At 43.2% G+C, this 14,125-nt stretch overlaps 1 protein-coding gene across 4 annotated transcripts in view; it reads left to right on the top strand.

The window, feature by feature from the left end:
• KCNIP1 (potassium voltage-gated channel interacting protein 1) overlaps positions 1-14,125 on the top strand; it is a 342,478-nt gene that overhangs the window by 314,765 nt on the left and 13,588 nt on the right. The window contains exon 2 of one of the 4 annotated variants that reach the window (XM_029942875.1): positions 10,545-10,577. The exons of the other annotated variants lie outside the window; for them this stretch is intronic. Within the exon in view, the coding sequence (XP_029798735.1) occupies positions 10,545-10,577 (33 nt within the window). The remainder of the gene's footprint in view (positions 1-10,544; positions 10,578-14,125) is intronic. 4 annotated transcript variants of the gene reach the window in all.

Raw genomic sequence — 14,125 nt, 5'->3', positions numbered from 1 at the left:
CAAACAGTATAACACGTACTTCCTAGGAGGTATGTGATATGAAAAGTGGCTTATTAGAATAGAAGGCTGAAATGCACTGAGCCAGCAGTTGGCATAGCCTCAATCTGTCCGGGGTTGTCTCTAATTACAGGGCGTCCCTTTTTGCTCCATGTTGCTTGGGACCTAACATGAAATGGTCATGTTTCTAGATTATCACAAAACACAAAAAAGTCACTTGGAAAAACACGACATGGGATAGTGGAGAGGGCGGTTGAACTGGGCTCACAGAGGCAGGTAGTGTGAATGAGTGATTATGGAGGACTGTCCCTCGGTCTTAGTTCTGAGGAGGGGACGGGCTAACGGGGACTCTGGTTTACTCGAGAGCATGCGCCGTGTCTAAAGCGAGCAGCCACCCCTCAGCTCCAGCCAACTGTTGCCATGTGCTAATATGATAATGCAGGCCCACGCAGACATAAATCCCAGTTTCTAAAGAGAAGCCAAAAATCCATATTTTATGTGCAATAAATGTTGTCAAAACTCACATTTAAAAGAAGTGAAACAACAACTGTACCCCGTGGGCTGCCAGATCGGAATTTCTAAACTAAACTGTCAGACGACAGAATTAGCCACTAAATTAGCCAAATACTTTCCAGACGCTCTCTTGGCTGCTTTTTTCGAGATTCAGTGTTATATCCTATTTAGCTTCTCATAATTCTACACACTTAGAGCAGATAATGAGCACTTAGCACCTACTATGTGCTGTGTGGCTCTAGGCATCATAAAAGTGAGATACTAAAAATAAAAACAGAACAAAAACAAGCACAAGACACAGTCTCTCCACGCCTACCCTACCCCACCCCACCCCAGTCCTGTAAACGAACTCTGTGACACCCAAAGGTAGATTCTGATACCTGCTGGGTGCTGGTTAGAGACAGTAGGTGCCTCAGGAGTTTGGACAGAGAGAGCTTTCCCTGCGGTGGTCTGCGAGAGCTGCCCAGAGGAGGTGGCTCTCGAGGCAGGTTTAAAGGGCAGCTGAGGGGCGCCTGGGTGGCTCAGTCAGTTGAGCGTCCGACTTCGGCTCAGGTCATATTCTTACGGTTTGTGGGTTCGAGCCCCGCTTCGGTCTCTGTGCTGACAGCTAGCTCCGAGCCTGGAGACTGCTTCAGATTCTGTACCCCCATCTCTCTGACCCTCCCCTGCTCATGCTGTCTCTCTCTGTCTCTCAAAAATAAATTAAAAGACATAAAGGGTGGCTGAGATCGAGATCAGCTGACGACACACTCGGCAGAGACAGGGGACCACGCCTATTGCACAAGACCCAGGCTGGGTGGTTGTGCCGAATTACACTGGGGCTTCTAGGCTTTTCCAGGGAGAGTCCTCAGGAGGAAGCTGGTCGGTGGTAATAGGGCAACGCTGATGGAAAGGGCCCCCCTTATCCACCTGCATCCTCTGGGATGAAGAGCCTGGGCACCAGGTCCAGGGGACCCTCCAGGTCTGACTCTTCGTATCTGGTTTTCTTGTTTGACACCATGCAGAACAGACAAACAGACCAGAGCTTCCCCAGAGCTGTTTCCTCAGGGGTGGGGGAGATGCCTTCATGGTAACGATCTGGATCCTGAAACAATTCAGAAAGGCAGCAGGGCTTTGAAACAGGCCGTATTTCCTTTTTTTATGATGGTTTCATTTTACATTTTTATTGGCTCTCCGCTGATTGCTCTCGGGCTCTCTGACGGGATGTGAGATGCGCTGACATTTATAGAAATCAATACATTAATAAATCACGAAGTTCATAATGTCTGATTTGCTTCTAAATGAGACAGAACTATTATCACCATAAAGTTGCACATAAAATATGCCCAATTGTGATGTATTGTATGGTCTAATCAAAGGCATTTGAGTGAATAACCTTTCCCCAAAAGAAGGAAACAATCAAAGCTGAATAACGTCATTAATAATTCAAGGTATGTCTGCCAAGGCTTCATTTATTAAGTGCACAGTTAAGAGGCTTCTGAGCTGAGTCCCGAGGTGACACCTTGCCATCTCCTCCCTGCCTCTGGGCAGGCAGACATCCGCGCTCCGATGAACTGGCCCACTCCTTGCATTTGGCAGTGCATGTGCGAGGGGAATGTCCAATCGCCTTCTCTTGCTAAGAAATAGACCAAAACAATACACACTTTGACTGTCTGGATTGGTAAGGGCAGAGTACATGGAGTCCTGTAGTAACTCTAGGGGAGAGGAGGGAGGGCATTTTCTCGGTGACGGTCAGTTATTGTATCTATAGACTCTACCCTCCAGACCCTGTGTTTCTGGTGTCCACCGCTCACTGACACTCTGCAGACCGAGGTGTCCCCTGACAACCTGCAGACGGAGGTGCTGGACGCTGTTTAAGCCAGATTCTTGGGTTTGCTTCTGTCCATTGCAGGTGATACAAAATGATAACATTCACTTCAGTTAGGTAATGTCCAACGTGGGCTGGCGGTTGGGTGTCTTTCTGACAGAGTAAGTCACAGAGCAAACAGAGCTTTATATATTAAAAAGGAAGCACTCTTAATTAACTAGATCCATCAGAAAAGGCATACTCGTTGCCTACAGAGTATCTACAGCCTTGATCACTGGATTCTGCCTTTGAGAATCACCCTGAAAATCACAGACATGACACACTATTAGATAAGAATAACATTTTTGAGGACCTACTATGTGCATAGAGCACTTTACATATCTTATCTCATTTAGAGTCACATCTACCAGGTGGGGATGATTAGAGCTGAAATTAGCCTAATAACCATCTACCTCCTAGGGACAGTGAGATGATTAGATCAATCCTAAGCCTATTACCATGCTCTCTGAGCTCACCAAGACAGGCACTTAATATGAGGATACATTAATACTGAATTCCAGCAAAAGCTCGCCAGGCCGATCTCCATTATTTCCCTGCTTGTGATTATTCTATGTGATGTGCAGAATTTTATTTTCACAGTAACAACAAAGAAAAGGTTTATTTGTTTAGACTACAGGAGCTAAGCCGACTTTATGAGTCGGTCTTCAGGCCCTTAGCACACTAATTTGGGATAATGAAACGTATGCCAACACAGCAGCAGTAATACGATGGGGCTGGCTCGGACCCGCGGATCGCACACTGCGCTTCCCAAATCGACATCCTGTGACTTCAGCTGACAGCCTGATGGGAACATCTACACCACAGAAATTAGAAGATGGTATCTATCAGGCTTTCCTCCCATCCCCAAATGCCAGCTGTTCAACATTTACCAGCTCACCAGAGCAAGCCCTCTGCCCAGAAACCATTACCTGGTAAGTTGTTGAGGTAGCAATGAACTACTCTCCAAAACACAAGCTAAAATGACAGGCTTTTCACACCTCAGCCTGACCTTGATCCAATGAGTTTCCATTGATGAGAAACTTCTACGCCCAACCTAACAGAAGTCCTAATCACACAGCAATCTTACTTTTCCTTTGAGTAATTTTTTCTGACCCCTCGTGTTTCCAACCTAAAATTAGCAGTCCCTTCCCCCATGGATACTACTTTTCCCTCCTCCTCTTCATTTGCAGTGAATTGACTTTTTATCTTCTCAGTCAAGAGGACTAACAAGATCCTGTCTATTTGCTCCCCTTATTTCATGCATAAATATTTGAGACTCACTTATCCTGGGCAACATGTCCCCCCATCTCCAACCCGGGGCAGCCACCACTCATAAACTGGCCATCTTCATGTGCTAGAGCTTCGGGGCAGTGTCCCCTGAGACCAAAGGAGAAACAGGGGGACTTAATGACTGCTGGCTGGTGGCAGGATTTAAGCCTCATGTGACTGACTCCTAGAGCTGCGGAGACTGCCGGGCCACCTAAGTAAACCATCCAGTTTTATCCTGGATGGTTTACTTTTTCCACACACAGAGGTCCACTTAACACATCATCAAGAGATTCCCACTTGTGGCTGAGACACCACAGTGGACCTGACACTTCTACTCTCCAGCCCAACCAGAGCCTTAGCTGGGATGAAATGATACTTTGGAAGTGAGGGGACATAAGAGTCCCTAACGTATGTGGCCTTGCTCCTTCTCCTGCAAATACCATTGAGGGCTCCTTTCTGCCAACTCAGGGATCTAAATGACTCATTTCTTTCCCAGAAGTTTGTTTTTTCAATTTTAATGGACAATATGCAAATGTTGTGTTCTCACACAACCAACAGTATTGTGAGGTATGTCACAGTCTGCTTAATAGCTTTGTGGACTTTTAATAATTACATTATATTTCGGACAGCTAACCTTGACTACCACCACTTCTAAGGTACTCTGATACTCCCCTTCCCACACACCCCACCCAATGTGCTGATCTGAAGGCCATGTTCAAAAACACCTTCCTTTTGGGAGAAAGGTCAGAGAACCGAAATATGCTATATATGGAAGAATTTTGAAGTCATTTGACCTGGAAAATCTCCCATATAATGGAAGAAGCAATACTCAAAGATTTTCTTTGTAGGACTCTTTTTTCAGAAGATTTTCAGGACTAAGGTATAAATGAATGAGAAATGTATAAATTCAATTTTGCTTAAAAGGGGCATGGGGGTTTCAAGATTAAGAGAACAACCGCTTGAAGCAAAACATGATTTGAGTTTTATTGAAGCAAGAAAACTGGAAAAAATGTCGGGAACACTCGGAAAATCTTTATCAAAGCTCAGCTCAGCACTCCTGGGACTCATCGTTAAGTTTATAAAATTCAGAACTGATGAGTTGTGTGTGCTGTGTTTGTGAGTAAGCTTATGACTCTCCTCTAAGCCCCTGCTGTAAGACTGTCAGCCTCCAGGATTACACTTCAGGATCAGATGGAACTTGTCCCATGCCACCTCCTTCACCCCCCCACCTCAGTCCATACAAACACCAACAAAGGGACGCCTGAGTGGCTCAGTCGGTTAAGCCTCCTACTTCGGCTCAGGTCAGATCTCATGTTTGTGGGTTCGAGCCCCGCATCAGGCTCTGTGCTGACAGCTCAGAGCCTGGAGCTTGCTTCTGGTTCTGTATCTCCTTCTCTCTCTGTTTCTCCCCCTCTCATGCTCTGTCTGTCTCTCTCTGTATCAAAAAAAAAAAACAAAAACAAAACAAAAAAATAAATAAAACACCAACAAAGATCTTCACCACTGATTATAATGGGGTAAATAGTCAATAAAAAAAATGGTGTTAATCTCATCTAGAATAAATCAACCGATCATGTTTAAGGGGAGAGAAAAGATCACATTTTCAAATGCCAGCATGCCATCTCTAATGGAGTCTTTAATGTAACCAACATAGTTAGGCAACCCTGAAACACTAGAAAGATGATTTTGAGAAGCAGCACAGCATTCAATTTTAGGCATTCAATTTTATGCACACTGTCACCTAAATTATTTGCAGCTCAAGTATGTCATGCTCTTTAAATGTCCCTCTGGGTTCAGTTTTCATAGCGTCCCACAGTTTTGATATGTCATATTTTCATTATGATTTGGTTCAAAATGCTTTCTAATTTCCATGAAGCCTCATGGAAAAGCTTCTTCTTCCACACATGGGTTACTTGGAAATTTGAACCACGTTGCTTGGTTTCCCAACATTTGGAGATTTCCTCTTTTTTCTTCTTCTCTTTATTTCTTGTTTAATTCCACATGGATAGAAAACACTCTGAACAATTTCATTACTTCAGACTTTGTTGAGATTGGCTTTATTATTTAGGAAGTGGTCAGTTTCGGTAAATGCTCTCTGAGCCCCTGAAAAGAATGTGTGGTATCTATGGCGGTTGGGTAAAGAGCTCCACTCCTATCAATGGAGACACATTTGTTAATTGCACTCCTCATATCCTCTATACCCTCATTGATTTTTTATCAGTTGCTGAGAGAAAGGTTTTGAAATCTCCAATTATGACTGTGAATTCGCCAGCGCTCCTTTTTTCTGTCAGCCTTTGCTTTGTACGTATTTGGAAACTATATTATTAGTGCATTCTAATTTAGAATTGCTATATCTTTCCAGCGGATGGTGCCTTCACTAGGCAAACTCCCCTTATCTTGGCAAAGCTTCTTGCCTTAAAGTCTGCTTTCTTTGGGGCACCTCGGTGGCACCGTTGGTTAAACATCTGGCTCTCGATCTCAGCTCGAGTCATGAGCTCACAGTTGGGGAATTGGAGCCCTGTGTCGGGCTCTGCACTGATGGTGTGAGGCCTGCTTGGGATTCTGTCTCTCCTTCTCTCTGCCCCTCCCCTGCTTGTGCTCTCTCTCTCCCTCTCAAAATAAATAAATAAACTTAAAAAAATTGTTTTTAATTTTTTTAAATGTTTTATTTATTTTTGATACAGAGAATCAGAGCATGAGAGGGGGAGGGGCAGAGAGAGAAGGAGACACAGAATCGGAAGCAGGCTCCAGGCTCTGAGCTAGCTGTCAGCACAGAGCCTCACGCGGGGTTCGAACCCATGAACGTGAGATCTGACTTGAGCCGAAGTCAGAGGCTTAACCAACTGAGCCACCCAGCTGCCCCTTAAAAACATTTTTTAAAAGTCTGCTTTCTCTGATGTTAAAATAGCCAAGTCAGTTTTTCTTGACATGTGTTTGCATGTTGTACTTTCATTTCTAACTTTTCTGGGTCCTAATTAATAAGCATTGAGCTGGGGTTTGGTTTTTATCTGAAGATGGCTTTCTTGTGTTGAAGAGTTTCTATTTGTCTTTGCATTTCAACAGTTTTATTGTGGTGTTCCTTGGTGTGGTTTTCTTTGTGTTTACCTGCTTGGGTTTATGCTTCTAGAATCTGTGGCTTGATATCTGTGATTTATTCCATCCATTTTTTTGAAATGATCAAATGTCACTTCTTCAGATATTGGTGCGACAGCGTTTTTCATCTCTTCCCTTTAGGGACTCCAGTTACACATATGTAGAACTTTCCTGGGATGCCTGGGCGGCTCCGTCGGTTAAGTGTTGGACTTCAGCCCAAGTCATGATCTCGCGGTTCATGAGTTTTAACGTCACTTTGGGCTCTGTGCTGACAGTTCAGAGCCTGGAGCCTGCTTCAGATTTTGTGCCTCCCTCTCTCTCTTCCCCTTCCCCACAATGTTCTCTCTCTCTCTCTCAAAAATAAACATTAAAAAAAATAATTTTTCTTCATGTCCAATATGGCTCTTATGGTCTTGTCTGTATTTTTCATATTTCTCTGTACATAAATCTGTATATTTCTCTATTGACCTATCCTCCAAATCATTAATTCTCTCTTCAACTGTGCCCAACCTATCATTAAATTGATCTATTTGGTTGTCAATCTTAGATAACAATTCTCCAATTCTCTGATAGATCTCCATCTTTTTATTTTCTTGAGCATATTCACCATTATTTTAAAGCCCACAGTTGAAAAATCCAATATTTAGATCACCTATGAATCTATTACTGTGTTCTGTCTTTTTCTCTTGGTTCTGTCTCTTAATATGTCCGGCAACTTTTCAGTGAGTGGTGAACATTAGAATATGAAATGTGAACACTCTCTGGCTGATCCTTCAACTTCGGCAAGGTAACTCAATCCAAATGGGGAATAAGCTGTTTTTAGGCTGGATGTCAATGAAAGGCCTGATCTATTTCTAATATGTGCTTGCTCCTAGAACACAGTCCTTTAGGGGTCAAACTGAAAGCCTGGAGGTTCACCTAGAAGACCCTGAACTCTAACAACTACCCCATAACCCTGTGAGCCTGCCAAGAGCTCCATTTAGCTCTGCAACCTTTGGGCTGTGGTTTTTGCTTAGTTTCCCTTGGCCTCTGTCACTTGTGATAGCTCAGGCTATTAAGCTCCTGTCTGTGCTCCCCTCCTCTGTGGCCCCTGCAGTCTTGGCCCCTCAAGCCCTGAATATCTCAGTGGGACTGATCCCATTTTTGTCTTCCCAGATTGCTGAAGGTTCTACTAACATTCTTTGCTGTTAGTAGACCCTTTTTGCTCAGTTTCCCAAGCTCATATCCCATGGCACTTATAAATCAGCACACATTGTGAGATGGAAAGCAGCACTGACTGTCAAGATTACCTTAATGAGTTTTTCTTCCCTCCAGAATCATGCGTTCTAAAGACAGGATATCTTGGTAGCACTTCAGTGCCTTCAAACACATGTGTTATATTCTTTTTTCCTGATCCCCCACCCCCCACCAGGCTTTAGGTGTTATTTTGTTGTTGTTACCATGGTAATTTTTAAAAATGTTTAATTGATTTATTTTTTTAATCCTTCATTTTCCAGTTGTTCTCAGTGAGAAGTCAGCTCTACCATCCCTGGGCCTTTTGACTTCTGTATCATTGCATACTATGTTCCCTTGTTCCCTTCCTCCTTAAAGACTCAAACAAACGATCACCTCTCCTTGAAGCCATCCCTGCCACCCCTTTCAATTCTCTGCCATCCAGGGTCATCCATGAAGAGCTTCCTCCTCTTGGCTCCCAGTGCCTTAGCCATGTCCACATTGCTGCCCACTTGGCATGCTTTGCCGGTAAAAAGTTTCAGATGAGAACCCACTGCACCCTACAAACAAGACTGTTATATTTGGACCATGCTACATGTTTCCAATGTTAAACTCATTGATAACAGCTAAGAGTCAGAACACAATCTTAATTGTAGCAACTCTTGAGAAAAAAAAAAAACTAAACTAAAAATATGGGCTCCCTGAACCTAAATTCTATATAACAAGGACTGGCTGTGTAAGAGCTGTTCCCCTTTCATGGGGCAGTGACTCGCCAGTTCTCAGTCCCCGCCACTCAGGTTGGACACCCCACACCTGACTCATCTAAACTACTTACCAACTACTCTTGGCATTTGAGTTGGTAATCCTGGTCTCTGTGCGTCTCGCCACCAGTCGGAGAGGTCCCTATGAACAGTCTGTCTCTTGATCTTTCTCTCAATCCCATCCCTGGCCTGGCAGAGACTGTGAGTCCTTATTTGTAGATATACCTCTACAAAAATGCTATGTAAGCATTTTTAAGGCTGTGAAACTATTCTGTAGGATACATGACATTTTGCATTTGTCAAAACCCACAGAACTGCACCACACAAAGAATGGCTCTAATGTAAACTATGGATTTTAGCTAAAAAGATTTTAAACTTGGTTCATCCGTTGTAACAAATATACCATACTAGTGCGATGATGATAGGGGAAACCGTGAAGTATGTGCATGTGAACTCCGTAATCGTCTACATAATTTTTCTGTAAACCTAAAACTACCTTAAAAATAACGTCCACTACAAAAGGTAAGTAGGGGCACCTGGGTGGCTCAGTCAGTTAAGTGTCTGACTTCAGCTCAGGTCATGATCTTGAGGCTCGTGAGTTCGAGTCCTGCATGAGGCTCTGTGCTGACAGATTCTGTGTCCCCCTCTCTCCCTGTGCCTTGCCCACTCACACTCTCTCTCTCTCTCTCTCTCAAAAATAAATAAACATTAAAAAATTTAAAAAAGAAAAAAGGTAAATAACCGCAAATCAGAGTGATAAAAAAGGGCAACTAAATCTGGAAAAGTAAGTTTTTTCCCATGGGATTCAGGTCAGGACCAGGTCAAGAGCAGAAATGTTTACCAGTAGGTGGATACCCATTTATATCACACTTTTAGGGACAGCAGAAAAGGAGCCCCTGCTGTCTGGGTTATGGGGGGAGAGTGACCAAAACACACGTCAAGTGACAGCTGGGCTGGCTTGCACACTCTTGGTCAGGTGTGATGGAAAGACAGGAGGAAGTTCAAATAAGAGCCTACAGAGGAACACCAAGCTGAGTCCCCAAAGAGACTCCAAAGGCCTGCAGGAGAGCAACACGTAAAGACCCCCATTCTCTGCTCTCTGGGATCTGGACCCAGCCAACTCCATGATGCCATGAAGGATGTTCCGGGTCTGATAATCGGTCTAATGTTTTGTATTCAGCACAACCAGGGATTTCACCTGCCTCCGCTCTGCTCACAAGTCCTAATGTGCTAATTCAGTTTTTCAACAGTCCCCCTCTTGCCCCCTGCATCGCTGTTACTCATCAAGCTCTTAAAGGGAAGAGAGAAGCAAAGGCTTGTAGATTGTAAGCTCCAGGAGAGCAGGGAACAGAGTTGGTTCATTCACTGAAATAGGTATAGTAGATACGTCACTGATGATTGTTGAGTGAGCGAATATAGAATCCTACCAAATGTGCAGCTGCAAATTACAAGGTAGCAGAGGGGGACCCTGGGGCCTCTGTTGTGAAGGGCATCATATAAGGCACTTTTCAAACATGCGGGTATTTCCAAGGACCCATCCACATCCGTTAATCCTCTGCCCCATGCCATCCCATCTCTCTGCGGGCTGCATGCTGCATGGCTGCGGGCATGCTCAGTGAGCCCCCTGCTGGAAGCCATGGACACTGCGAGGTGACCCGTTGCTCTTGCCTGCTCTGACCTTGGGAAAAGCATAGGGTAAAGGTCAGCCCCAGCTCTACTACAAGATCTCTTTGAGTATGTCAAGCTGGATGGTGACCTGGACACCCTCAGAGTGGAATTTCCATGGAAAATAAAAGTATGCTTTGTCTTTTCAATGAATGGATTTGGTAAAATGTTTTCTTACTTTTTCCTAGACATCGCCTGGTGGTATTACCAGTATCAGAGAGGTAAAAAAGTTTAAACTAACTTGACTACCTTGGTCACATTACTTTTGAAAGAAGAGCTTCTTAATCAAATATATTTTGTAATTAGTCCACTCACTCTCCAACTTTCTTTGCCCCGTGTTAGCAAATACCACCTATAATAGAAACAGCTGGAAATTTTGTTTTAGAGACAAGTTATGGGAAGAGGTTTGCTTCTAATGAGAAACTGATACGTCTTTCTCCCTATTGGGCAACAAGATAATATGTAAAAGCTCAGAGCCAACCTGTGGCTCAAGCATAGTTACCACTTGCAACAAATGACCTGAATTTCTAAGTTCTCTTTTTCCCCCTGGTCGTGGCCAGTTAATCTAATCAACAGTTTCTGAGGCAGTTTTTCTTATTACTGTGTCTCTTTTTCATTTGTTATATTTATTTCCTATAGTCATTTTGTGAAACAAAATGGAATGTGTTTAAATAAGTAGTGAGGGAGAGAAGGTGGTTGACTAGGTGGCGAGTGAGGTAGGTAAAAAGGTAAATAGGTCGGAGGTTAGCAGGCAGAGATTAGGAACGGAAAAACTCAAATGCCTACGGGGCCAGGAAAGCAGCATAAACAAATTAAGTGAGCCACAGGTGTACAGGGCAGGGGTGGGGGTGGGGGTGGCTCTAGAGGTTTTGGCTGTTCAGAGAGAACAGTCACTGCTCAGCTTTCATAAACTATTTCCTGGTGAGGATTTGAGACTGAAAGTTGTTAGCTAATCCCATTTTCCAAGAGAAACAAAAAATCTGAATTTCTTGATCTCTCATCTTTCAATAGCAGCAGTTGATTCCCAAAACAAAAATCTACCACATTTTATAAGCCAAACAAGACCTATTTGGGGGCTGCATTCTATGTCAAGGGCCACCACTTTGTAACCTTGAAAATAGATCTGTGATTAACAAGCCCAACTTAGAGACCCTGTGATGCAGAGACTATTTTCTAGTGCAGGGAGAAGGAAGTCACCATGGCCATGGTTTTTGGCCTTGGCCGTCGTCATGGTCACGGAGCAAACAGAGGAGACACCTCACTAGGGAGGAGACCAGAGGCTTGGGTCCTCTTACAACTCATAACCTCAGGGTCTGACTTATACAGAGCTTGTTAGAAGAAGAGTTCATCAGATTGCAAACTTTGTCACATAGGTCACAAACGACTTTGCAATTTGTGCTTAAGGGAAAGGGCAGCCATGGTAGGGACACGCGGAAGCCAGATCTATATAAGAGGCCGTGTACCGGCTCGACGCTACGTCGCATTCTGTCTCAGGCAAAGCCATTTAGTGACAGAGCTTGAAAGAGATCTCCTGTGCTATAAGTCCTTAACATGACTCCATGTGTTGGAAATACTTACTAACTGAAAATGCAGAAAAATGCCACAATTAGGTGCATTTTTTGTCTGAGAGTCTAAAGCATCCATCCCACACTCAGAGGAGTCCGTGACCTCAAAACGATAAAGACCATTTAATCTGAATCATCTTCTCCAACTTCTCCCTCAGTCTGGGAATTTCCTGATGTAGATTCGCTCCAGTCAATTATTCTATCTTGCTTTACTCACTGTAATAGACAATTCACTGTTATTTAAGATACTCGCGGTTAGAAATCTCCTTGTCTGTTAGGACACCCACCTTTCTAATATTCACTCCCTGCCACACACAAGGTTGTAGTGGGACACTAGGCATGAAAACATTTTACAGATTAAAAGTACTTTACCAACAGAAGGTATTCTTATTCTTGTTAAGTAGTTACCACCATAGTATTAAATTTCTAGGTTAGTTTTAATGTCTATCATCCAAATTCAATCTGACTTAGTAACTGGCTCACCATTATTTTTAATAACCAAAATAATCTCAAGCTACATTTCACCTTGCAGACTCTTAACAGACCTCAGAAGAAGCTGTCAAGGAAGCCCCCCCCATTAGTTCTGTTTCCTCCTCCTCCAACCTGGGAGCTGGGTCTCCCTCCTTCCTTTACTGGGACCACCTGGGAGCCCCCAGGAACTCCCTGAGAGAGGGGAGTCAGTGCAACAGGAGGACTGTGAAAGCCTCAGCAGCCCCTTCAGAAACGTCTTCAGAATATATTTATAGTGGCTGGAACTAGACGAAGGAGGGGAAGGGGGAGCAGGTATGAGCGTGAGGAATGCTGAGATGTGGGCCTTTCTAGAAGGTTGGCACAAGTGTAGACAACTTGGTGGTTTCCATTCACAGGTCATGATATGTGAAGGTCCGCACAATTTTACAAAGAAATAGATTAAAATTGAGAACAGAGTACATCTCACGTCAATAGGGGAAAGTGTTTAAGGAAATTTTTGCTTCAAAATAGGTCACCAAATCTTTGTTTAGATGTATGTGTATACTGGATTGTGATGTTAATTGTAGTTCTTACTATGAAATACAGTAAACCAAAACATTGAGAACCACTGGTTGAAGACATGCAGGCTATTTCCCAGCATCGTGAGCCCCAAAGACAGACATTTCCTTCAGTGACTGATGTTACCACAGCCTGGCAAGGAGAGGGTGATGAAAAGCAAAAGCAAACCAAAGCTTAGCCCTCATCATCCCAATATTCAGATATTACGGGATCCGATAGGGAAATCGATCCTGCTGCCCAGACAGCAAACAAATCATTTATTGATAAAGTCTAGTTCTCCCTTAATGAAGTGGGCTTAAAATTTGATATTTCAATAACTACTTAGTGCATTTATAATAGAGGAGAGGGTAAGTAAGTGCAGCTTATGAATCAGAGATTCTCACAGACTTCTGTGCAAATGGACTTTCCTAATCTTGTGAAGAATTCAGTCACAGGAAGATTAATAGAAATGAGACAATCCTTCAAAAGAAGTCTTTTCCACTTCTTGACAAGTTAAAGTGAGAAAGGTGTACTATACACCTGCAAAAACACATCATTTCTTCCAAAAAATACATTGCTGTTTTCCTTGTTTACATTTCAGTAGTTCACCTCTTTTCACACTTTTAAATATCTGTGTGTTTTTCAAAATAAAATTGCTATTAAATCTAACACTGGGAGATTCAAACCAATCATTTTATTTCTATTTTAAAAGGAGCTAAAAATACATGCAAGTGTTCTAGAGAATTAAATTTATGTTGGGGGAGGTTGGGGAGGAGGGTCAGCCCTTTGATTTACATAGAAACACTGCCGTGTTAAGGTAATTGCTACTTGTTAGCTACAAACAAAACAATAATTAAAGGCTCTGTAAGAATTATAAAGAAATTGGTCACTTGAAGCTATGTCGTATAAACTGAGTATCTTATTTATATTGAATAATCTGCCCCACTCCTGGGAAAATAAGGTAACACCATTTCCCCAGCACTAAGAAAGACGACCACTGGGGATTATTACCAAGACCTCCTGCCTCTCCTTTGGCACCTTACCCAAATGTCCATTTCCTTAGCAAAGATGTCCAAGATACAAACTCACTTTCAGAGTTTCCTTTTGTATTGAGATCCCAGTCTCAAAAGGAAAAGTGACAATTGGAGAGAAATCTGGTAGCAAGTGCTTGGCACGGACCAGACACATGTACTCAG

Source organism: Suricata suricatta, chromosome 6, assembly GCF_006229205.1.
Source record: "Suricata suricatta isolate VVHF042 chromosome 6, meerkat_22Aug2017_6uvM2_HiC, whole genome shotgun sequence".
NCBI classification, from domain to species: Eukaryota; Metazoa; Chordata; class Mammalia; order Carnivora; family Herpestidae; genus Suricata; species Suricata suricatta.
The sequence above is the reverse complement of the archived record's forward strand: the minus strand, read 5'-3'. Positions and strand labels throughout refer to the sequence as shown.